The sequence below is a fragment of the Callospermophilus lateralis genome, chromosome 19, assembly GCF_048772815.1.
Source record: "Callospermophilus lateralis isolate mCalLat2 chromosome 19, mCalLat2.hap1, whole genome shotgun sequence".
In the NCBI taxonomy this organism is placed as follows: Eukaryota; Metazoa; Chordata; class Mammalia; order Rodentia; family Sciuridae; genus Callospermophilus; species Callospermophilus lateralis.
In genome coordinates, this window is record NC_135323.1 from 21,665,034 (window position 1) to 21,687,253 (window position 22,220).

General features: G+C 52.2%; 2 protein-coding genes across 6 annotated transcripts; one reads left to right on the forward strand and one right to left on the reverse strand.

The window, feature by feature from the left end:
• Positions 1-114: 114 nt before the first annotated feature.
• On the reverse strand, positions 115-21,594 carry Stx1b (syntaxin 1B). Of its 4 annotated transcripts, none has more exons than XM_076840087.2 (10): positions 21,556-21,594; positions 13,581-13,655; positions 13,268-13,367; positions 13,105-13,179; positions 10,337-10,410; positions 9,866-9,974; positions 9,599-9,672; positions 7,822-7,959; positions 7,608-7,718; positions 115-258 (listed from the first exon to the last, which is right to left on the reverse strand). In XM_076840087.2, exons 1-10 carry the CDS (start codon positions 21,583-21,585, stop codon positions 121-123), a joined length of 924 nt encoding a protein of 307 aa, XP_076696202.2. In that variant the 5' UTR covers positions 21,586-21,594; the 3' UTR covers positions 115-120. The 4 variants fall into 4 exon arrangements, with proteins under 4 accessions (XP_076696202.2, XP_076696203.2, XP_076696204.2 ...); XM_076840088.2 differs by lacking the exon at positions 21,556-21,594 and adding an exon at positions 14,545-14,568; XM_076840089.2 differs by lacking the exon at positions 21,556-21,594 and adding an exon at positions 13,845-13,856.
• On the forward strand, positions 178-3,799 carry Hsd3b7 (hydroxy-delta-5-steroid dehydrogenase, 3 beta- and steroid delta-isomerase 7). Of its 2 annotated transcripts, none has more exons than XM_076840086.2 (7): positions 178-432; positions 840-1,011; positions 1,247-1,402; positions 1,677-1,785; positions 1,913-1,958; positions 2,139-2,301; positions 2,784-3,799. In XM_076840086.2, the coding sequence occupies exons 2-7, from the start codon at positions 846-848 to the stop codon at positions 3,197-3,199; spliced, it is 1,056 nt and encodes a 351-aa protein (XP_076696201.1). In that variant the 5' UTR covers positions 178-432; positions 840-845; the 3' UTR covers positions 3,200-3,799. The 2 variants fall into 2 exon arrangements, with proteins under 2 accessions (XP_076696201.1, XP_076696200.1); XM_076840085.2 differs by having other exon boundaries at positions 180-432; positions 1,859-1,958.
• Positions 21,595-22,220: the final 626 nt, after the last annotated feature.

Consider the following 22,220-nt stretch of genomic DNA (forward strand, 5'->3'; position numbering starts at 1 on the left):
CAGAGTTGGGCCAAGGTCAGGCCTCCCTTTCCTTCCCAGAACCACAGCTGCTGCTGGGCCTCTGGGATCCTGGGAGATACAGCAGGAGGGAAGGACTGAGGTCATGCAGTGGAAATGAGGTCACCCTGCTGCTTTGATCCTATGGGCCCCCAAATCCCTCAGCACCCACCCAGCGGGTTCTGGCTTGACCATCCTCTCCCCAAGTACTCCGCTGTAACCAGATGCCGGTGGAGTGCTGAGTGACCACCAGGTGGCACCCTGTGGCAAGAGAGTGAGGGGCAGAGGAGTTGGAGGCTGGGCTAGCCTCCGTTCCTGGAATAGGCCAGGAGGGAGGAGAAGCGAGCGGAAGGAAGACGGTGTGTGGCTGGCCAGCCAGCCCAGGAGACCGCCTCCCCGGTGGCCAGTTTGGGCGCCCTGGGACAGTGGCTGCAGGTAGGCAGAGGTGATACCAGGGTTCAGGCAGCCTTTCCCTGGTTTGAGCCCTTCCCTTGGTCCTGGCCTTTCCCACCTTCCTATACTTTCTCCTTTCCTCCTCTTCCCACAATGCCCTGTCTCCCCACCCTTCTTTTTTGTCCCCAAACTTCTCCCCATCCACCTCAATCCCTACCCTTTCTGTGCCCCAGGCCCCTACTCTTTTAGTAATTCAGCAGTTAACAGGATCAGAGGGCAGGTAGCCTGGCTGCTGCCCCCACCACTGCAGCCTCCAGGAGCAGCTCTGCCTCCCCACCCTCTGTCATGGAGCTCTGGTTCACTAGGGTGCCAGGCCCCTTCTAAGAGTAATGAGTAACCGGGGCAGGTAGCAGCAGGCAACTCAGGTGAGCCAAGGTTTCTCCCCACAGCTGGGCATGGCAGAATCTGCACAGGCCCCGAAGCTGGTGTACCTGGTCACAGGTGGCTGTGGCTTCCTGGGGGAGCATGTGGTACGAATGCTGCTGGAGCGGGAGCCAAGGCTCCGGGAGCTGCGGATCTTTGACCTGCACCTGAGTCCCTGGATAGAAGAGCTGAAGACAGGTGACTACAAGGGGAGGTTGTCTTGAAGAGGGTATGGTCTCCACCATTCCCTCCCAAACCAGGATACTCCCCTGCTTGGTGGAAAAGATGATGCCTGCTATGCTGTTTGGTCCACACGGATGGGATGAATGAGTCACTTGGAACATGTGGCTCCCAAGGGTGTAGGCCTAACCAAGCAGCTGGCTGATGACCTCGAATCTGACATTGCCTCTGGCCTCCCTGGCTTTTCCACCAGGGCCCGTGCAGGTGACTGCCATCCAGGGGGATGTGACGCAGGCCCAGGAGGTGGCAGCAGCTGTGGCTGGAGCCCATGTGGTCATCCATACAGCTGGGCTGGTGGATGTATTTGGGAGGGCCAGTCCAGAGACCATCCACAAGGTCAACGTGCAGGGTGAGGTGCTCCCCACGTACTCTAATCTTGCATAGGACACTCCCTGGCACATGGCTTGATCTTACCTCTCTGTTCTCCCACCCCATTTGATCTTGACCTCCTTTGATTCTCATGTGACAACCTATACTATTGAAAGCCCTGCCCCTGTGTGATCATTGTTCATCCTGTCCATCCTCACTCCACCTGTTCTGGTTCTCCCTGGACCTGGGGTGGGCAGGGGAAAGATGCAAAGAGGAAGGAAGCCTCAGCTTAGATCCATCTTCTTCCTCCCCAGGCACGCAGAATGTGATCGAGGCTTGTGTACAGACTGGAACTCAGTTCCTGGTGTACACAAGCAGCATGGAAGTTGTGGGACCTAACATCAAAGGACACCCCTTTTACAGGTGAGCTAAGATTCCCCCATTACTTAAAGAGCCCACTTCCTTAAGCATTGAGTCTTCCTTTTACCCTCACTAGGGGCAATGAGGACACCCCATATGAGGCAGTACACAAGCATCCCTATCCTTGCAGCAAAGCCCTAGCTGAGCGCCTGGTCCTGGAGGCCAATGGAAGGAAGGTAAGCCAAGAGACAGAGATGGGCATTGGGGGTGCAGCCAGGCCAGCACAGCCTGACTTGCAGGCTGCTTTGCATTCTGCCCTGTGGGCCTCCTATCTCTAGCCTGAGGAGGCTAGTACAAAGGGGAAGCTGCTAGGTCCCAGGTCCTAACAGTGTTTGTCATTTGGCTTTTGCCATCAGGTCCGCGGGGGGCTGCCTCTGGTGACTTGTGCCCTGCGTCCCACCGGTATCTATGGTGAAGGCCATCAGATCATGAGGGATTTCTACCGCCAGGGTCTGCGCCTTGGGGGTCGGCTCTTCCGGGCCATCCCAGCCTCTGTGGAGCATGGTCGGGTCTATGTGGGTAAGGACGGGACTAAGCAGGGGGAGGCCAAGAACAGGGCAGGAGGACCCGCTTTGAAAGTGGGTGGGACCCATGTGGTTCTGGGAGGGGCAGTCTGTGCTCTGACTGGAAAAGGATGGTCTGTTCACAGGCGCAGGTAGATGATGATTATGTAGGCATTGTCTGCATGGACCGCAAAGGAAACAGTATCCCTGCTATTAGGGAATGCTGACATAAAAAGCTATAGGCTGAGAAGACTGCAGGCATGGAAGCAGCAGTTCCCCAGGAAAGAGAGGGGTAGCATGTACACAGACCAACCCAAGAGAGCAGTGGCCTCAGGATCTGGGGAAAAAGCAGCCATTTCCCAGGCTGTGGTAGAGAGATGGGCAGCATCTAAATGGGTCCAAATAAGGGGTGGCTTGTGCATAAGCTGGTCCAGAAAAGCAGCATCTTACGTGATTGCAAGAGCCCTTGGAGGCATAGCCACTTCCCCTCACTGGCAGGCAATGTGGCCTGGATGCATGTGCTGGTGGCCCGGGAGCTGGAGCAGCGGGCAGCACTCTTAGGTGGCCAAGTGTACTTCTGCTATGACAAGTCACCCTATAAGAGCTATGAAGACTTCAACATGGAGTTCCTGGGCCCCTGCGGATTGCGTCTGGTGGGCACCCGCCCACTGCTGCCCTACTGGCTGCTAGTGCTTCTAGCTGCCCTCAATGCCCTGCTGCAATGGTTGCTGCGCCCACTGCTTCTCTATGCACCCCTGCTGAACCCCTACACACTGGCTGTGGCCAACACTACCTTCACTGTCAGCACCAACAAGGCACAGCGCCATTTTGGCTATGAGCCCCTGTTCTCATGGGAGGACAGCAGAACCCGCACCATTCTCTGGGTGCAGGCCATGGAGGGTACAGCCCAGTGATGGTGGGGCTGGGTCCTGGGGGCCATCATGGCATATCCACCCAGGTCTCGAGCCCTCACATACTGGATGGGATGGAATGGCTGGATTCCAGAGCTGGAAGCTCTGGTGCCATCTAGCTGTCCCAGAACCCTCCACATTTTATGGCCACAAACTCTTGAGTCTGGGTTGTGTTCTTATGCTTGGTTCCAAGTTTCAGGGCAGGGTTTTCTTCATTCTCAACCCAGGCCTGCTGGATGTTTAGCAAAAAACTGATTTCCAGATGTTCTCACTATGCCATCCCACTTCTGATTCTCAAGCACGAAGTGGCCAAGGTTCTAAAGACTGACACCCAAGTGCCTCTGGACTAGGTTCAGATTGAAGAGACTTCTCTGGTTTCTCCCTCCACCTTTGTCCTCAGGGCATTATCTTCCCATTATTTAAAATAATATATCACCTTTAGACATATTCTTAATTCCCCTCAATGAAAGCTGAGAAAAATCAGTTTTTTCACTTCTTATCCCTCCTCCCAAATTGAGATCCTGCAATATTATTAGCTCTCTGCCTGAGGATGTCTCAGTAATGCTGTACCTTGCCAAGCCCTGTATTAAAATCCTTTTCCAAGCCTGTGTCATCAGTCTGTCCAGCAACTCTGCCACCCACTACCCCAACAAGTTTCCCCTCCCCACGGCGCCAGTCCCATGTGGGGACAGAAGGAAGTGAGCACACAGCACGCCCGCTGTTGGATTGGTTGCTATTTCTCCCGTCCCACGGGGCCCGACCCGGCCCAGGAGGGGGGTTGGGGGGCTCTGGGGACAGGACATGCAGGGCTGGGGGGGTAGAATTTCCTGTATTTTATCCATTTGCAACTTGGTCACCAATAGAGAGAAATGAGACTGAGGGCTAACAGGAGAGGGTAGCCTGGCTCTGGGCCCCCAACCAGGCCCCAAGAGTCCTGTCCCCTCTAGAGAGGGAAGGGAGAGAGCTCTAGAAACCAACGGAGAAACAGAGAAGGGGGTAGGGGCTCATGTCAGCAAACACAGCTACATCACGTGACACGCCAGCGACACAGAAACACACGCCAACGCACACAGCTGCACAGCGGGCAGGGGGCAGGTGCGAGAGAAGGGAGCCGGGGGCCACCCATCTTGTCCTCTGCGGGGCGGGCTGGGGGGGGCAGGGTAAATGCATAGAACACATCATGTGTACACGCTCAAGGCGTGGCATGAGCGTGCGACGACCCATGGGCACATGGGATGAACACGCAGTGTGCTTCATGAGAGGCCAGGATGGGGAATAAGGGAGGGAAAGCACTGAGCCCTGGCCAGGCCTGGGACCACCCACGGGGCACATGGCTTGATGGCTGTAGATGCATGGAGTGTGGGCAGCACACACTTGTCTGAGAACATGCAAAAAATTCCAACCCCTAGACAACACTCGGACACACATAGACAGCAGCCAACAAGCAAACCTATCATATAATGTGTGGGACTTTTAGAAAGCTAGGGCACAGCAGAACCTCAGGGATCCCCTGGTCCACCTGAGGCCCAGAGATGGGCAGCTGTGAGCCTAATGCTAATCAAAGAGGCAGGAGCAGCACTCCAGCTTCAGCTCCACCCTTCTGGTGAACTTCAAAGCTGTGGGGCTTCTGGAAACACCTGGGCTGAAAGGGGGTCCTGGCTGGGAAGCAGGAAGGAAGAAGGGGGCTGGATGCTGGGATCAGCTCTGACATCTCCATAGAAGCCTGGGATGGGAGCAGGAGGGCTGCAGTCAGACTCCGGGCAGACTTCCTGTCCTGTAGAAGGGCATTCTGGGAATGGACAAGCAAGCTCCCTTCCTCAGGACAGCTGATCTGGAGTTTACATACATGTGGCCATATTGACACAGACACACCCAGGATGGGCAGAACCTAAACAGTGAGGTAGGGAAGAGGTTGGCTGTCTGAGTTGGGGGGGGGGCGCTGGGAAGGATGTGTTCTGGGAGGTCACATTTGCATGGGCTCTCATACAAACACGCAAACATACACACTTTGCATGATGTGGTAACCTGCAGTCTACACACATAAACCAGTGTCCTTCAGCTAGTACACAGGTATGCCCCACCCCAGGGCAGGGCAGATTCATGTACTTTGTATGTTCAGCCTATTTGTTCCTGGGCCATTGGGAGGGGGTGGGTTTCCAACACAGTCCTTTCCCCCATCTACCCTCTACTATCACCAAATACAAAACCCACCAACTATGCATATGCTATCTACACCACAAAGAAGAAATTAACCCTTTTCTCACCATCAGAAAACCAAGTCTACATCCCTCAATCTCACCCCTGGTGTGGGGAATGGCCATTGATAATATTTCAGCAGGAGAGGTGTCTAGAGGATGGGGCCCAGGACTTAACACACACTGGCCACTCTAGTAAATCTGAAATCAACAGTTGCCCAAACCCAAGTTTCCTATGGAAGAGCCCAGAGCATAGAATAGGATAGTGAGGACAAATGCTTCTCCCAGGTTCAAGGGGAGTGTGGAAGAGGCAGGAAGGGTCAATGCCCTGATTTTCCATCTGACTGAGGGCAGCTCTTGACATCTCACCTCATCAGTAACATCCCTACAAATGTCTTTCTGGTAGGTATTTGTGTAAAAATGGGTACAGACCTGAAGGGACACCATGCCAACATCAGCATGCATGGGTGCCCCAGTATACATGTTGTGCCTGGGTGTGGCTACCTTCCTGGGACCTCCTCAGCCTTGGTATGTGTGAGTACATTGAGGTGTCACAGATTCAGGCCTGTCCCTGGGCAGAGACACAGAGAAAGATAAGGATTTGGGTATGTGTGCACAGGGGCCCTGAGGTTGGGCAGGGCAATGTGGGTATAGCAGTGTGTGCAGCCACATTGGTCAGCAGCTCTGCAGAGAGGGAGGGGGACAAATAAATCTGGATAAACAAACCGGAATAGGGCACATGTCCTTAAAAACAAACAAGTGTTTGTGTGTGTACACAGGGGACAGAAACACACTATGTAGAAAGCCCCTAAACAGACATGCATGCGCACACACACACACACACACACACACACACACACCCTCACACACTGTATTCCAGGTAGCATAGAAATATAGATATCTGTACCTACCCAAAAAGGTGTCCAGTCCATGATGTGGAGGGCTCTAAGAAAACTTATCAATACTTCAGACAAGACAGATGTATGCACACGCATACACACGTACCTCCTATCACCTATTGGGGAAAATGCGTGTCTATGTAGGCCAAGCTAGGTCATTTACAAGTATATACTTCCATTCACCTCTGGGGATCTCCAAAGCCCACAACACACACACACACACACACACACACACACACACACACCCTCCCTAGGGCACACAGCAGCCCCTGGGGTATCTAAGCCAGGAGGGTTTGTTCTAATTACGTGGAGTGTCTGCCATGGCCCATGTGTCTCTGGGCCTCCCTGAATCCTTTGAGAATGTAGAACATCTGCACACACACACACTACCCGCCTCATTTGTAGCAGACGGGGGAGGAGGTGTCAGTGGAGGAATTGCTGTTGCATTAGGTTCAAACACTCAAACACAAAATTCCATGTACACAAACTGTGTGTCTACAAATCTGTGGCCACACACACACACACACACACCTATTCACTGAAGACAAACCAGGGTGTGGTGGGCTGCTATGTTGTACTCAGGAACAGTCTACACAACAACCCAGGTGAAGGGGAAGCTCAGACCACACACAGACTCAAGGTGGGGGCAAGAGGGGTGATTCGGTGCATCTACACATCTACACATGTACACACACGCTGGGGTGTCCACACGTCTCGAGCATGTGCCGGCGGCATGCATGTTGGTGTGCATGTGTGATCACGCCTGCTGCTATCTACGTGCGGGGGCAGGGGGTGGTCCATGGCAGGGTGAGGCCCAGGAACTCCAGGGTCTGCCGTGGGTGGAGGAGGGAGTGGGGTTGCCTGGGTCTGTTCTGGGGTGAGCTCGGAGCAGGGAATGGAGTGAAAGGGGTGGTGGGGGTATTGCTCCCAATGTGGTGGGGGAAGGGTCTGGGAGAGAGAGGGGTGAGGGGCCTACAATCCCAGCGTCCCCCCAATGGATGACGCCAAGACCACCCCCAGCACCACACAGCAAATGATGATCATGATTTTCTTCTGCAGGTAGAAAGATGAGAGAAAGAGTGAAAGACAGAAACAGAGTGATAGAGAAGGAGACAAACCAACAGACAGATGGGGGAGAAGATGGGGGAGGAGGGTGAAAGGGAAAAGGGGAGAAAAAACAGAAATAGGAAGAGGTCAGAGCCAGAGATAAGGCCTCTCACCCGATTACAACACTCAGCTCAGCCTTGGCCTGAGCCCAGCCCCACCCACCAGGCTCCTGGTCTCCCTGCCCCCATCAGGCCACCTGCCCTGGCTCACCCTCCGCGCCTTGCTCTGATATTTCACAGCTTTCTTGGTGTCGGACACAGCTCGCTCCACATAGTCCACGGAATGTTCCACGTTGTACTCGATGCGGTCAATCATCTCCCCCTGCAGACAGAGGAAGTGTGCACAGGGAGAAATGGGGGCTGGGCTGGGAGACAGAACCTTGGGGACCAGGGCAGCTCCTGGGGTGGCATGGCAGAGCCAGTACCTGGCTTTCCACAAGCATGGCCATATCCACGAACATGTCGTGCAGCTCGCGGATGCTGGTTTCCAGTTTGATGATCTCATTGTGCCTCGTCTCAATCTCGTTCAGTGCCTGCTTTGTCATCTGCGAGTCCATTTTGATCTAGGACCATGGGAGTTAGGGAAGAAATGCAATTACCCTTTGCCCCTGTAAGAGCTTCGATTCAGCAGCCAGAGAGTCTAGGTTCAAAACTGAATGTCATTTACTAGCTGTAACCTTGGGTAAATTTAACCTCTCTGGGCCTTGGTTTTCCCCCCAAAAAATTAGAAAACATGGATCTAACAGTGCCCGCCTCACTAGGCTGTTGTGAAAATTGAGTGAGTTAATATGTAGTATATCAGGGGATGGGACGTGGCTCAGTGGTAGAGTGTTTGCGTAGCATGCATGAAGCCTTGAACCCAGGGCTTCATGCATGCTACGGGAAAGATGATAACCCCGCCCAATCCCTTGGCCACGCCCCGTGCCTCTGGTTGGCTCTGGACCTCCAGCACTCAACCCGCCCAGCTGAAGCTAGGTCGCCTCTAGAGCACCACTAAATAAATAAAACATAAATCTTTCTTTAAAAAAAAATCAGTATATCTGTATGAGAAAGGCTACTTCTTTTCTCTAAAGTCAAGCTACACACCTTTACTTTGGTAGTCAAGGCCCATTCTCCCTTTTAGCACACACTCTTGCTCATCCTATAAGAATCAAAATCATCCAGTAGCTGTTTGGTAAATTGTCTCCTCTTCCTGTTTTTTTGCTTTTTTTTTTTCTTTTTTCCAGATTGTTCTCTTTGCCTATTTCCCCCTGTCCAAAATCTCCTTGCTTCTTGAGAAACTGCTTAATATCACCTCGCCCAGGAAGTCCTCCACAGCCCTCAACTCAGGTCCTGACCACCCTGCTTTATAATGATGGGTTTCTATTGTAATGATGGTGGGCCAGTTGGCAGGGTCAGCTCTTGTCCATTGAAATGACCCCCTTGGAACTGTCCGCCAGGTTTCCTCCATTCTCATACAGACAGACAGATGGCCTGGCTGCAGGTGTTTGGAGAGAAGGAGCTAAATGGCCCACAATCAATTTGCCCAAAGTAAATTCAACAAAGACCAATTATCCAAATAATAACTTACTGAAAACTATTAAGACAATCACAGTGCATACTTTAAAGCTGGTAGAGAACCATTACTCAGACCATTCGCCTTCAGAAGCAAAAATAGGACTGGGTAGGCCAGGAAAAAAATCCATAAGGAGAAAGAATTGCGGTTAGGGGAAAGCTCAATCGGTCACATATAAAACAAGGAAAGGGCAGTGTGCAAAACTTAAGCAAAACTAAAACTTATGTTTTAAAAATCTTCAAAATGTTCACAAATGCACCATATGGTGAATGACATGCTTCAGGTGGGGAGCATGTAGTAGATCTGAGTAGTGGAGAGTCCTGACTCTCATACTAGACGGTGGAGTCAAATCTTTCTGAGCTGGTTTTCCTCATCTAGGCCCCCCTGAGAGTTGTGGAGAGGATGAAATGAGTTAGTAAATGTAAATGTGTAAAGTGCTTACAGCAATGCCTGGCACGCTATTGTTTGCCAATTTTATGGGGATGCCTTCCTGCCCTGCCCCCACGGAATTCCCCAGTTCCTCGTCCAGTCTGCCCACTGCTAGTTAGTTATTCCAGGGTGGACTTAGGACCTAGGTCCAACCTGAACTTGGGGAGGAGAGGCAAAGGATTTCCAAAAACAGACTCCGCCCCCACCCGGGGGCTCACATCATCCGTGAAGATGGCCAGTTTCCCGCTCTCCAGCATGTCTTCCAGTTCTTCATTGGTCGTGGTCCTGCCGGCTGTGCGGAGAACCGACTATTATTTGCTCAGGGACTGGGCCTGTCAGGGGCCCTGAAGTGGTGGGAATGGGGCAGGGACCCGGGAGTCCACCCTCCCAGCCAGCTTGGGTCAGGCGCCCCCCTCCACAGAGAGGAAGGGCCTGGAAGGGCGCTTGGGCAGCCGCGGGAAGTATGGGGCAAAGGGCACACGCACTGATCTCCAGCTGTCGCTGGATCCGGTCCTTGCAGCGGTCCCGATACTTGGACTGGGTCGCGTTATATTCGGTCATTACCTCCACGAACTTCCGGGAGAGCGTAGAGTGCTGGGGTGGGTGTGGGGGTACAGACACCAGGAGTCAGGGAGCCCAGAGAGAAGCAGCAAGTGGACGTTTGAGGCGGGGAATGGCCTCAATTAGTTTACGGGTCTCTCTTCAACTTGGGCCTCAACCCTAATGCCTCACAAATCCAGTCCCTTATTCCCCCAGGGGTATCTCCACCCTAAACCAGCGGGTGACCCCCAAAAGTGGCTGGGTTACGCCCACCTCTATAACCCCGCCCAATCCCTTGGCCACACCCCGCGCCTCTGGTCGGCTCTGGACCTCCAGCACCCAACCGGCCCAGCTCCAGCTAGGTCGCCTCTCGAGCCAGATCCAGGTGCCGCCCCAGCTGGGCCACTGCCTCCTACCTGAGTCTTGCGGATGCGCAGGTCCGCGGAGGAACGGTTCAGTCCCTCCTCTTGTTCGATGCTTTGCTCGATCGCTGAGAGAGAGAGCACGCAGTGAGGCACAGGAAACCTGGGGCATGTGGGTCCCCGGTTTATGAAGGGTCGACACCGACACCAGGGAGCAGGCTCCAGGCCTGGGAAGACGTGTCATGCCCATGGCGAGGGCGGGCAGTAGAGAATCCAGGGTGAGGGGCAGGCCAGCAAAACGCACAGGTGTTTATGGGGTTCCAGAAGGCAAGTAGATTGGAAAGTTGAGGGTCAAAAGGTCACCAATTAGAAGGGGGGCTAGACAGGGGCAGAAACATACCCTGTGGTTTTAGTTCTTTTCATTGGGGTGTTTTGTTTGTTTGTTTGTTTTTTTGGTACTGGGGAGTGAGCCCAGGGGCACTTTACCACAGAGCCACATCCTCAGCCCTTGTTCCTATTTTATTGAGAGACAGGGTCTCTCTGAGTTGCTTAGGGTCTCACTGAGTCGCTTAGGGCCTGGCTAAGTTCCTAAGGCTTGCTTTGAGAACCTCCTGTCTCAGCCTCTCCAGCTTCTGGGATTCCAGGCATGTGCCACCTTGCCCAGCTATTGTTTTGGTTTTGAGACAATGTTTCATTAAGTTGGAACTTCGGGGCTCAAGCTATCCCTCCTGCCTCAGCTTCCTAAGTAGCTGGGCAAGCCACCACATCTGGGTCCCCTGTGATTTTTTGGTAGAAGGCAGACACTTCCAGGTAGGTGGGGTTCTAGCTGCCACCCTTTCCTTGAAGAATTCTAGGGCAAACAGATGGATGCTTCAACAGAAAAACAGCCCTCCCCCTGCTCTTCGAGGTGATCCCTGTCCTGGGAGTTTCCACTTCTAAAGAATGTTCTGGGAAAGCGCACAGATTAACTGGGATTCCTGCTTCTGGATCATGCACTCCTGACACTATCATTCAGATTTTTAAAAAAGGAGCCTGCGGTAAGATCTACTTTAGTAAGATCAGAAAATGCAGCAGGAATGAATCACCAGGCCTTCTCAGACCTCACAGGGCCTCCAGGCCATTCCTGAGAACATCACTTCTCTGTTTTGCTGGCAGCAAGGAAGGTATGGGGCTGGATGACACCCCAAGGATCCCCTGCCAGCAACAGCAGGCACAGTGACTGAGTGACAGTTCTAGCCCAGCTGATTCAGGAAAATCACAGGAACACATATCCAGGGATACTGGAATCTGCTGTCCCAGCTTGGGGCCCTGTTGTCAGCTTTAGGGTTGGAGCCAAGTTGGGATGGAGGGGTCTTTTACTGTAGGTCACTGATTTTTTTTTTTACAATCATCCTGGGGGTTCAATGATACCAGCTCATGCTTCAAACCAGAAAATGAGTCAAAGGGATGAAACAGCTCTTTCAAGGTCACACTTAGGGCCTCAGTTCATGTCAACAACAAGAGATTGGAGGAGATGAGAATCTTCTCTTTTTTTCTGGAGATATGGAGGGTCAGCTTCTTAAACCACTGCCTCTCTTATTTCTGGGTCTATTCATGAACCCTGAATCACACAGCTCTCCTCCGGGTCTTCTGAAGAGCATTCAAGGTCGGAGCTCAATGAGCACAAAGAAATCATTGAGCTCAGGGGTTTTAAGCTACGATCCAAGAGGAACTGAGCTCTTGAGAAGGAACCTCAGGGGCTATTGCAGAGACTGAAGGTAGAGCCAATTCAGGTAGAGCAATCTTTTATATGTTTCACATGTTGAGGGGTTTTTGTAAGATTTCATTAGGAAAAAAAAAAAAGATTTTTATGCTAAAAAGAGAAAAGGAAAGAAAAAGAAGGCAGTTTTGAAAATGGTGTAATTTCTCTTAGTATACCCATGAGCAAGCTGAGAGGGAGGAACTTGACAAGAGTGAGTTAGAGTGGAAGCTGGATTCCCTCTGCCTGGCTTGGCTCTTAATGTGACCCTCGGTTAGGGCATTTTCCATTCCAGCACACTCACCCGAGTGCAAAGGGCTTGATTTTATGAATCAAGCACCAGAGATTTACATATGGCCTCCCTTGAGTCCGGGAGGACTTGGCGTTTCTGTCCCCGGGACCAAGGTCAGCACTGTCAGGCCAGACATCTCGTAAAGTCCCTTTCCCCAAAGCCTGAGACATTAGAGGTGCTTGGCAAATATTTCTGAAGCTGAATTACTATGAGCACACAAATTACCATCCCGGTACCACTGCTATTCCCCTGGCACCAGCAGACAAGGAGGTTCCCAACCCACAGTGCTTTGGGAGAAGGTGGTTATTACCAGCACCCAAGTCCTTAAATTAGAGTGAATACATGAGCATTTGGCAAGTCCCTCCTGAAAGCTTGCCAGCCCCTGATGTCAGCCACACAGTCCAATCTGTCCTGAGCCGAGGATACCAATTCAGAAGCATTTGCTGAGCCCACCTCCTGGGTGCTCAGTGCTAAGCTAGGGACCTGTTCAGGAGGAATGAGGACTTAACAACACCAAAGCCGCTTGGAAGATTCCATTTTTCCGATGGACCTTTATGCAGAGCTCAGATGCAATTTAAACAGAAACTTTCCTCTCCCTTATTTTCCTCTCAAGTGTTTTTCTCCAAAGAATCTGGATCAAGTGGGCCAAACCAGGCTTGGGTGCTTTCTCACCATTCAGGAATCTAGCTCCTGGAAGTCTGTGGACATTCCTTAGAAAAGGCCAGTTTTGTCCAATGGAAGACAGAGTTCTTTTTTTTTTTTTCCCCCTAGTAACGGGACTGCATTCCTCACCTTTCAACTTGGACCGAACCTTGTTGGCCGTCTTCTTGATGTCTGCAGTGAGGTCCTCCAGTTCCTGTTTGGTCTCTGAGGGGAGGGTGAGGAGGGTAAGTGAGAAGTCTGGGTGGGACCCCAGGCCCTCCCCCTACCACTGACACCTGGTGACGGCACTCACTCTCATCTGGGTTGGGGGCGGCCAGGATGGCACTGTGCTGTTTTTTCACCTGCTCTACATCTTCCGACAGTTTCTCAATGCAGCCTCGGATCTCTTCCACCTGGAGCAGAAAAATCGGTGATACCCAGTCAAGTTGTTAGGCCAGATGAGGGGATCCAGGGTAATCAGCCAGGGCAGGAAATAGGCCGGACACAGACGGATTGATAAAAGGCCCATGAGAGTGAAGAATAGAGAAGGGGGGCGGTGCTCAGAGAAAAGAAAATGGCTGGCGAAGGGCCAGGTTCTGGGTCTGGGGCCACTGGGGACTCATCACCTGTTCAAAGAACTCATCCATAAAGTGGTCCCGATCCACGTGGACGACCTCCTCCTCATCATCACTGTCTTTCGCCTGCAAGGAAAAGGAAGGCTGAATCTGTGAGCTGTCCCTATCTTGGTCACCCAGGCTGGCTCTCTGGCTCTCTGGCCCTCTTCCCACGACACATTTATAGATATTCTAAGCTCAGAAGAGGTCTTGGGAGGGGTCCTAAGTAGGGGAGATGGCAAGGGCACCTAAAGGGGGAATGAGCACCTGATATACCTCGTGGAATAAGGTCCTGGAGACCAGGGTAGCTGATAACTCAAAGGACACCTTGGAGGGAATTAGCAAAAGGCAGGTGGATGTGGCCTTATGGGTACCTGGAAGCGGATGGTATTCAGGGCTGCTGCTACTGACCAATCAGTATGAACATATTTCAATATTTTAACAACCAGCTAAATGTCAGCCTTGCAATAATTGGCTCTGGGATCCAAGAGGGACTCTGGAATGGTGTCCCAGGAGCCTGAGTGTCCCTGACATCCCCAGCAGTGGCCTGCCCAGGCCTCACTTGACTCCGCTACTATTTCCCCCCTGCCCCCACCTGACCAGCCATGTCCCCTGTGCAAGGTCACTTCATTGCTAGCAGCAGGCACCAAGCATGGTGAGGCCCAGTGAAGGCTGGGTGAGATGCAGGCAGCGCCCAGACCTCCCTAGTTCCCTGCAGCTCCCCCCAGCACTCTCACTCCCCCCTCAGCCTACTCTTTTTCATGTATTCACTCTCTTTTATCCAACCCCTTCCAACTGCACACCCACCTCCTCTCACTGGCTTGGATTTCCCAGTCGCAACCTGCAGCTGCTCAGCCCTCCACCCTCAGGGCTCAGAGACACAAAGGGATTCACCCACCCACACCACCATCGCCACCAACAGACAGACCAGTGACACAGACAGAAGTGCACACAGAAATAGGCCCCTGACACCCACGTGGAGACACGCTGTCATGTTGAAGCTCACCCGCACACAGACCTAAGCAAAGCTGCACGTGGACACACAGACCTTCGGGCCATGCCCCTGGGGACATTGAGGAGGGCCCTGGAGGTTTGTTCTCCCAGCCTCTCTGAACCTTGGGTTTGCACATTCATTTAGAGCTGGGCAAAGGGCACAGGGAGGGCTCCCCAGGGCTCTCCACTCCTGACTCCAGCTCTTCTCTGCTTGGGACAGAGGTCTGAGGGTAAAATCTGAACCCATCAAGCTTAATTGTGTCTGGAGCCCTAATCAGCCCCAGTGGAAATTTCGACAGAGTTCATCCTGATTTCTAGAAAAACTCTAGCCAGAGTTCGGACAGAAGTTCATTTGGAGCCTGAATGAAATCAAGACAGGATCCAAACGGAATCTAAAGAGAAGAGCTAACAGGGTCCGAGTAGAATGCAGACAGGCCCTCGCAGAAACCAGACAGGCTCAGACCAAACTAGGCTAGGCTCAGACAGATCCCAGACAGCTCAGATCGAACCGAGACAGGGCCAGATGGGACCTCCATGCAATCCAGACAGCTGAGAGAGCTTGGAATCGGCAGATCCCCGACAGCATGGGAAAGAGCCTGCACAGCCCAGAGGAGCCCTCCCACTGGATGCCCCCAAAGCCGCCCCAGTCTCCTGCCTAAGTCTTGCCCCAACAGAATTTGAGGGATTCTCCACACAGACTCCAGGCCCACACTGAGTCAGAACACATGTCAGATATTTGAAGACAACACCAAATATCTGCCTAGAGAGGTGGGTGCCTCTGTCACAGCCCACAGCTGTCCCCAGAAGGAGGAGTGGCACAGGTGGATCTTGGGGACCCTGATAGGACTTGTGGCTTCTCAAGCCTCCACCCCAGACAGACATTGGCCCTGAGAGGTTCTGGGATGTGGGGCTTATCTCTGAGGACCTGCTGGTCTCCCATGATAGTTTCTAACATCTCAGTCCTCAGAACCCAACTACCCTATGAGGCCTCCTTCCCCTAAGAGCCAAGAGCCTTGCTCTGCCCCTTCTGTTTCTGCACACTCACTCAGCCTTCGCCCTACCTCACAGGGGTCAGGACACCCTCACTAGCCTTAGTATCTTGGAACTTTCCTGATCTGTCTTTCCCTTTCCCATGCCAACTTTAGGAAGTCCTTCCTAAAGTCTAATTTCACTCTCTCTTCTTGTTCTCAGAACCACTTCCCTTAGATTCTTCCTAGAGTATCTTGGGCTACCTGTTTACTTGCCCTTGAGAGAGGAAGAAAGGTGGAAGGGTACAAATATGATTTATTTGGAATAATAATTATGAAGAGAGCTAAGAGTTAATAATCCTTCCTCTGCATTTACAAACACTTTTACACCCATAATCCCTTTTGATCCTCATCATCATAGCTAGCCCTGTGAGAAAGCTGAGCAAACATCATTATCCCCATTTCACAGATGAGGGAACAGGAAGTCACAGAGGAGAAAAGGAGAGTGATTTGCCCAAGGGCACCAGGCTAAACAGGACCAGGACCTGCCTCCTCCCAAGACCTCATCCAAGGCTCCAGATTTGGTTCCCCACTCTCAGTGACTGTCACCAGCTCTTTCTCCTCTCAGGTCAGCTCCTGCTAAGGCCCACTCTGAGTAAGTCTCTGCGTCCTGAAACCTAACAAAATGTTATCATTTGACAGTAACTTCTGTATAAGTCTTACACTCTTGTTATCTTTTTCAATCTTCATTAAAACTCTGTAAGGATCATTGGCCAACATAATTACAATTATGACAAACACTGAAACAGTGTTTTACAATGTGCTGGGCACTCTTGATATATTTATCCACTTAATGTTTATAACAGTCCTCTGAAGTAGAGATTATTATAGCGCCCTTTTATCAATAGGGAAAATGAGGTAGTGGGGGCTAAAGAGCTTGCCCCAGGTCCCCAGCTAGAAGGCCATGTGACTTCTCCCTTCCCAGTCCCAGTATCTGCATTTGGTGAAGGCAATAATGTCCAACCCACACGATGGTCAGGAGGGGCAATGAGATAACGTGGGAAAAATGCCCAATGCTGCAAGACAGAGATTAATAAGTGTTTGGTGAGGGCTGGCTATTACCCCCTGCCTCTTCCACATTACAGAAGAAGAAACAGTCTCAGTTCACCTTACCTGCCTAAGGCTTCATGGAAAATAAAGCCTTATTATTAAGGCCTTAAACCTGAGACTGCCAAATCCCAGGTTTTTCCCCAACCATCCTTCTGAGGATGACAGTCCCTCTATTCCTCACTGGCCCAAAGAGCCCTCTCTGTTGTTTCCTCAGTACTTTTGATCTCCTGTGGCCAGGACAGAAAATCCGTAAAATGGGCCCAGGGCTGCAAGAAGAACCCAGCAGCTAGGTCTTCCAGCCTCTTCTTGACTTGCTGTGTGATCCTAGCCCTCCTTGCTCTGAGGTGTCATTGTTTAATAATGAGCATATATCTTTATTTTTTTCTTTTTTGGTGTGACACGTTTTAATGCATGTATGTACATACTGGTTACAGAGAAAAAGAATTTGATTAATTTCACATATTTGACATTGGACAACCAATAAATGCCCTCTGCATTGCTACCACTAATGTAACATTTAATATCAGTGAGAAAATTGTGCTGTTGTAGGCAAGTGTTCTACCACTGAGTTACACTTCCAGCCCACCTGCTATTCTAAAGATAAAATAAATTTAAACAAGTTCTAATAAACAATGAGCACATTTCTAGAAATCAGGCAAGCCTAAAAGAAATCAGGCTATGAGAGTACTAGACAAAGATGATCAAATGTGTCCCAGTCCACTTCATGGTGGCCTCAGATGGACAATTCAAGTCTCCATTTCCTCATGGGCAGAATGAGGAATATAATAATTTATACTTGTATAACACAAAGTACCAATGACCATGAGTTGGGCCTGGTTACAAGTGCTTTGCATTTCTTGTTTAATCCTTATAACCACCCTGTGAGGCAGATACCATTCTTATTTCTTTTTGATAAATGAGGAAACTGAGATAAAGAGACTAAGTAACTTGCCCAAGACTATTCAGTCGCTCAGGTGCTGATGGGGTCGCAGTGCCTAGATTTGGACCCAGGCATTCTGCTCTTTACTGCCCCCCAACTGCTTGAGTGCTTGGGAGGATTAAGGGAGTTGGCGCTGAGCTCTGGAGCACATTCTAGAACTGTCTTGGCAATGGGGGAGCATCCAAACCAAGCCTCCTCAGACCCCTCAAATCCAGATGTTCTACATCAGAGATACCAAGGGCCCCTGTGAGTGTGCGTGTGTGCGTGCGTGTGTGTAAACACACACGCGTGCCTGTGCATACTAACACACCCTGCTCACCCATGCTCCTCAGCATCGTTTGATCTAGAGACAGCAGCCTCTCTGCCCACGCCCCCCTCCTGCTTCTGTCCATCTGTCTCCCTGGCCGGGGCCGCTCATTCCTCCCTCCCTTCTGCCCTCCCATGGTCCAGCCTAGCCCTCTCACCCGGACCTCTCTCCCCCACCTTCCCTGTCTGACCCACCTGCCCCCATCCCCATCTCCCTGCCTCACTGAGTCATTCATTCATTCATCTAACAAATAGGTACGATTTGTGCCAAGTTCTCTTCTGGATGCTGCTGGAGATACAGTGGCAAAGAAGACAGGCAGAAAGGTCCTGCCTCCAAGGAGCTGACACTCCAGAGGCGGGGTTTGGGGGGAGAGAGACAATGAAAAATGGACAAGATAATTTCCAATTGTGCTAACTAGCAGGAGGGAGATAAATAAGAAGATATAGAGAAACAGGGACGGGAAAGACTTCAGATAGGGTGGTCAGGGAAGGCCTTTCTGGGGAGATATTTGAGTTGAGCCCTAAAAGAGCCAACTGTACTATAACGTAAGGGATACGGCACTCAGGCCAGAGGGAACAGTGTTCTGGGCAGAGGGAACAGCATTCTAGACAGGGGGAACAACATTCTGCACAGGGGAAACAAGTGCAGAGACCCTTAACACACATTTGGTGTGTTTGAAAGGCAGAAAGAAGCTGGGGGCCTCTAGAGGACACCCACTCACTGCTGGGGTTCTCTTGGTGTCTGTCCACACCCTCCTCCGTCTCGCTTCCCACTCTACTTCCCTGCACGTACCCGCTCTTATCTTCTCCTCCCCACTACCTTTCTTCTCTACCCCCCTTGCTTGCTTTTCCTCCTCTGGAGCCTCACCCTAGCTTACTCCTTGGATCTGGGAACTCCCCATCCATATCCAGCCCAGCACCTCCCAGTTCCAACCAAAAGTGCTTGGTGAACTGGAAAAAGAAAACTCTGGTTCAACCCCAGCTCTGACAGGGAGTTATGTGACCTTGGGTAAATCATTTTTCTCCCCTCTGGTTCTCAGTTAACTCCAAAATAAATTAGAGGTCATATCCTGCCCATTTTAGGGGGTTTACATGGTACTCAAGAGGAATATACAAGTCGTCTATGGAAAAGCAACCACAGAGCACTGCTCTGCCCCAGGCCCCCTCCGAGACACTTTATGCAGGCCAAACTTGTGAAACAGGTACTATTCTAATCCCAATTCATATAAGAAGAAAGTGAGGATCAGACAGGTTAAGCAACTTGCCCAAGGTCACACAGCAAGGAGCAAAGTTAGGATCTGAACCAGAACACTGGCTCCCAAGTATGGGACTTCAACCACTGAATGTTAAACAGACTGGAGAACCCCTTGGGAATGCTAAGAACCACTAGAAAGTCAATCAGGCCCTCAGGCTAACATTCCTTTCCAGAATCTCAGAGACCCTCTTTTAAGGGCTCCCAATGCCCATTCAGTCTCTCCTGCCTCTCAGCGTCTGTGAGGAGATCTTTCTTTTCCTTGCATCCTGCCAGCTTCTTTCTGAGCCCCACCCACTACCCTGCCAAATCTCCAGTCTCCCAGAGCTGTGACTAACACCAGAGCCATCAGCATCCACTCAACCCCCCAACCCCACACCATTCCAGCTCCCCAACCTGGGCCCCAGCAACCCAGCCCCAGGTTCCCTCACCTGGGGGTTGGGGGCCCTGACTCATTCAGCCAGGGAATGAGGAGCACTCCCCACCCCCACCTCCTCCACCAGACCTGTCTTAGCCTCTTCCCTCCTTCTCTATAATTATACCACAATTCTGCCACCACCTCACCCCAACCGCTTTGCATTTTTCTGGGTTTTGGAGACAAGGAACAGACTTGGCTGCAAGAGATTTGTGTTCAAACCTGCATTCCTCCCATTGAGCTAGTTGTGTGACCTTGGACAAGTCATTTAACTCTCTGGGCCTCAGTTTCCCCAACTAATAATGAGGAAGTCTCTCAGGCCGCCTACCTATCCAGGTTGGTGGAGATTATGATGATAACGGGCTTTGTAAACTGCACCATGAGGGAAAAGGGAGTTTTGAGGAAGGATGCTGAATCCAGCCGACCTGGGTTTGAATCTAGCTATGTGACTTTGGTCAAGTGACTTAACCTCTCTGGGCCTTTGTTTCCTTACTGTACAATGAGATAATATTAGTACCAGCTTCATAGGGTTGCTATGAGGATCAAAATGATTTAATATGTCTAAAACATTCAGGATAGTGTGGATGATTATCATTATTGACATTTTCCTCATGCCTGAGTGTATATGCAGTAAAAGTTTAAAAGAAATAAACCTTTTGATTCCCTCCCCATAAACGGCAGTCACTGCCTCTAAGCTTGTGTCTCTCTGAAAGCTGGGTCCCTGCCCCCTAATCTAGGGGGCTCTCCAAAAACAGAGCTCTTTACCCCCAAAAACTTCTGCTTCAAAGGCCAGGAAAACAGAGACCTCTGTCAACTTGGCAGACTGGAAACCCACATCCCAGTCCTACACCTGCCCCCCAGACGTGCGTGGTGACCTTGGGCAAGTCCCTTCCTATATCCAAACCTCAGTTTCCTCATCTGCCAAATGGGATAATAACCTCGGAGGTAACAATTGACAGTCTCTTGGTATAGATCCAGTACATCAGGATACAGTGGCCACTGTCCTGAGCCAGTACCTTTATTAGCATAGCACCACAGGCCAGGATCTTATAGCAGATTGCCAGCTCTGCCTCCTTGGGACCCAGGTCATTTCCCTAAATGCCCCAGCATCTTCTCTGCCTCCCAAACCATTCTCACCAAAAGCCCCATTCCCCAACCCTTCCAAAGAGAAGCTTCCTCTGCAGCCTCCAGAGCTGCTTCCCTGGTCTCCCAAACACAACTAACTACCTGCCTGGCTGGACTCCTAGAGCCAGGCCTCTCCCGGCCTGCAGACCGGGGGCCCATGTCAGCCTGGCCTGACTGCTCAAGATGCTCCAGTTCCCCCCAGCACAGCACAGCCCATGTCACACAACCCAATTCTGTGACCCTATGCGTGCAACCTCCTTTCCTCTCCCACCTCGGAGGGGTCACCCGGATTCAGGCCCTAGCCCTCTGGCAGTCTCCTGGGGCCAACCCTTCTTTCCCTGTCTCTGACAGGGGCCCCCTCCCCACGAGGAGCAACACACCAGTGCACACACACACACACACACACACTTCATTCACTGCCAGGTGTTGGCATCCAGTCCCAACCTGTGTCCTTCCTCATTTGCACCCCCTAAATCTGGGTCCTGCTACACTCTCAGCCTGGCCCAATAACCACCCCAATCCTTCTAATTTAGCAAATCTGCTCCCAGGATGACAGTACCCTCCAATCCTCTACTGACATTCACTCTCTCCCTTCCCCAGGTTAGACTCAGAGGGCCCTCCTGGAAACATGGGGTGTCCAGGGCCCTGAGACCTCTCCTGCCCCCTCGTGTCTTAATGGCCTCCAACCCCTTCTAGCCACTGTCCCCAAAATGCAGGTTCACTGGAGACATCAGGTGCCTGGAGATACTGGGGTGCCCCAGCTCCCAGCCTCCAGTCTTCATCATTCGCCCCCACCTCCCAGCACCTCCCCCACCCCATCCCCACGCGCTCCCCAAATATTGGGGTCCCGCCCCCCGTCCCCCCACCCCCAAGCTCACACTCCGCAGCTCCTGAGTCCGATCCTTCATCCTGCGACGGCTCCTCCTCCTCCTCCTCCTCGTCCTCCTGTCTCTGCTGCTGCTCTCCGCCTCCCACCTCGGAGCTGGAGGCCGGGGGTCTGGGGGCGCCGGGGGGCGCCGGAGCCGCCGAGAGGGACCTGCGGGAGGGGACGCGGGCGGGGGCAGTGGGCCGAGGGCCGGGCAGGGACAGGGGCCTGGGCCGGGCTCAGCTCTGCCTGGGCTGCGGTGGCGATGCGGCTGCGGCACAGGGTTGGATGGAGGGATGCGGGAGCCGAAGCGCGGGGGAGGGGGGCGGAGGGAGGTGAGGAGGAAGGGAGGGAGGGGGGACCAGGAGGGGGCGGGGAGCAGGGGGCATGCGCAGCGCCCGGGGCTGGGGGCGCCTGGGGGTTGTAGTCCGGGGAGGGGGGACCCACGGGGAGGGGGACTGGAGAGGCCTAGAAGTGGGTGGGGGAGAGCAGAGCCAGAGAAGCTGGGAGAGATGCAGGGAGACAGAGGAGATGCTGAGACAGGCACCGAGATGCTGGGTGGCCTGCGGGGTGGCGTGGACCGGCGGAGAGACGGGCAAGGGAATGGACTCGGGGAATAACCTGAGGAGAGGTGCTGTGGATCCCTTTACACCAAGAGCTATAGATAGATTTGATGTT

Excerpts from the sequence above, each read along its gene's own strand:
- Stx1b (XM_076840087.2), bottom strand. The coding sequence starts at position 21,585 with ATGAAGGATCGGACTCAGGAGCTGCGGAGT. Across the intron at positions 13,180-13,267 it reads CGCCCCCAACCCAGATGAGA|AGACCAAACAGGAACTGGAG; the intron begins GTGAGTGCCGTC and ends CCCTCCCCTCAG. Across the intron at positions 259-7,607 it reads ATCAGAGCAAGGCGCGGAGG|GGTGCCACCTGGTGGTCACT; the intron begins GTGAGCCAGGGC and ends CTCTTGCCACAG.
- Hsd3b7 (XM_076840085.2), top strand. The coding sequence starts at position 846 with ATGGCAGAATCTGCACAGGCCCCGAAGCTGGTGTACCTGGTCACAGGT. Across the intron at positions 1,403-1,676 it reads CCACAAGGTCAACGTGCAGG|GCACGCAGAATGTGATCGAG; the intron begins GTGAGGTGCTCC and ends CTTCCTCCCCAG. Across the intron at positions 1,959-2,138 it reads TGGAGGCCAATGGAAGGAAG|GTCCGCGGGGGGCTGCCTCT; the intron begins GTAAGCCAAGAG and ends TTTTGCCATCAG.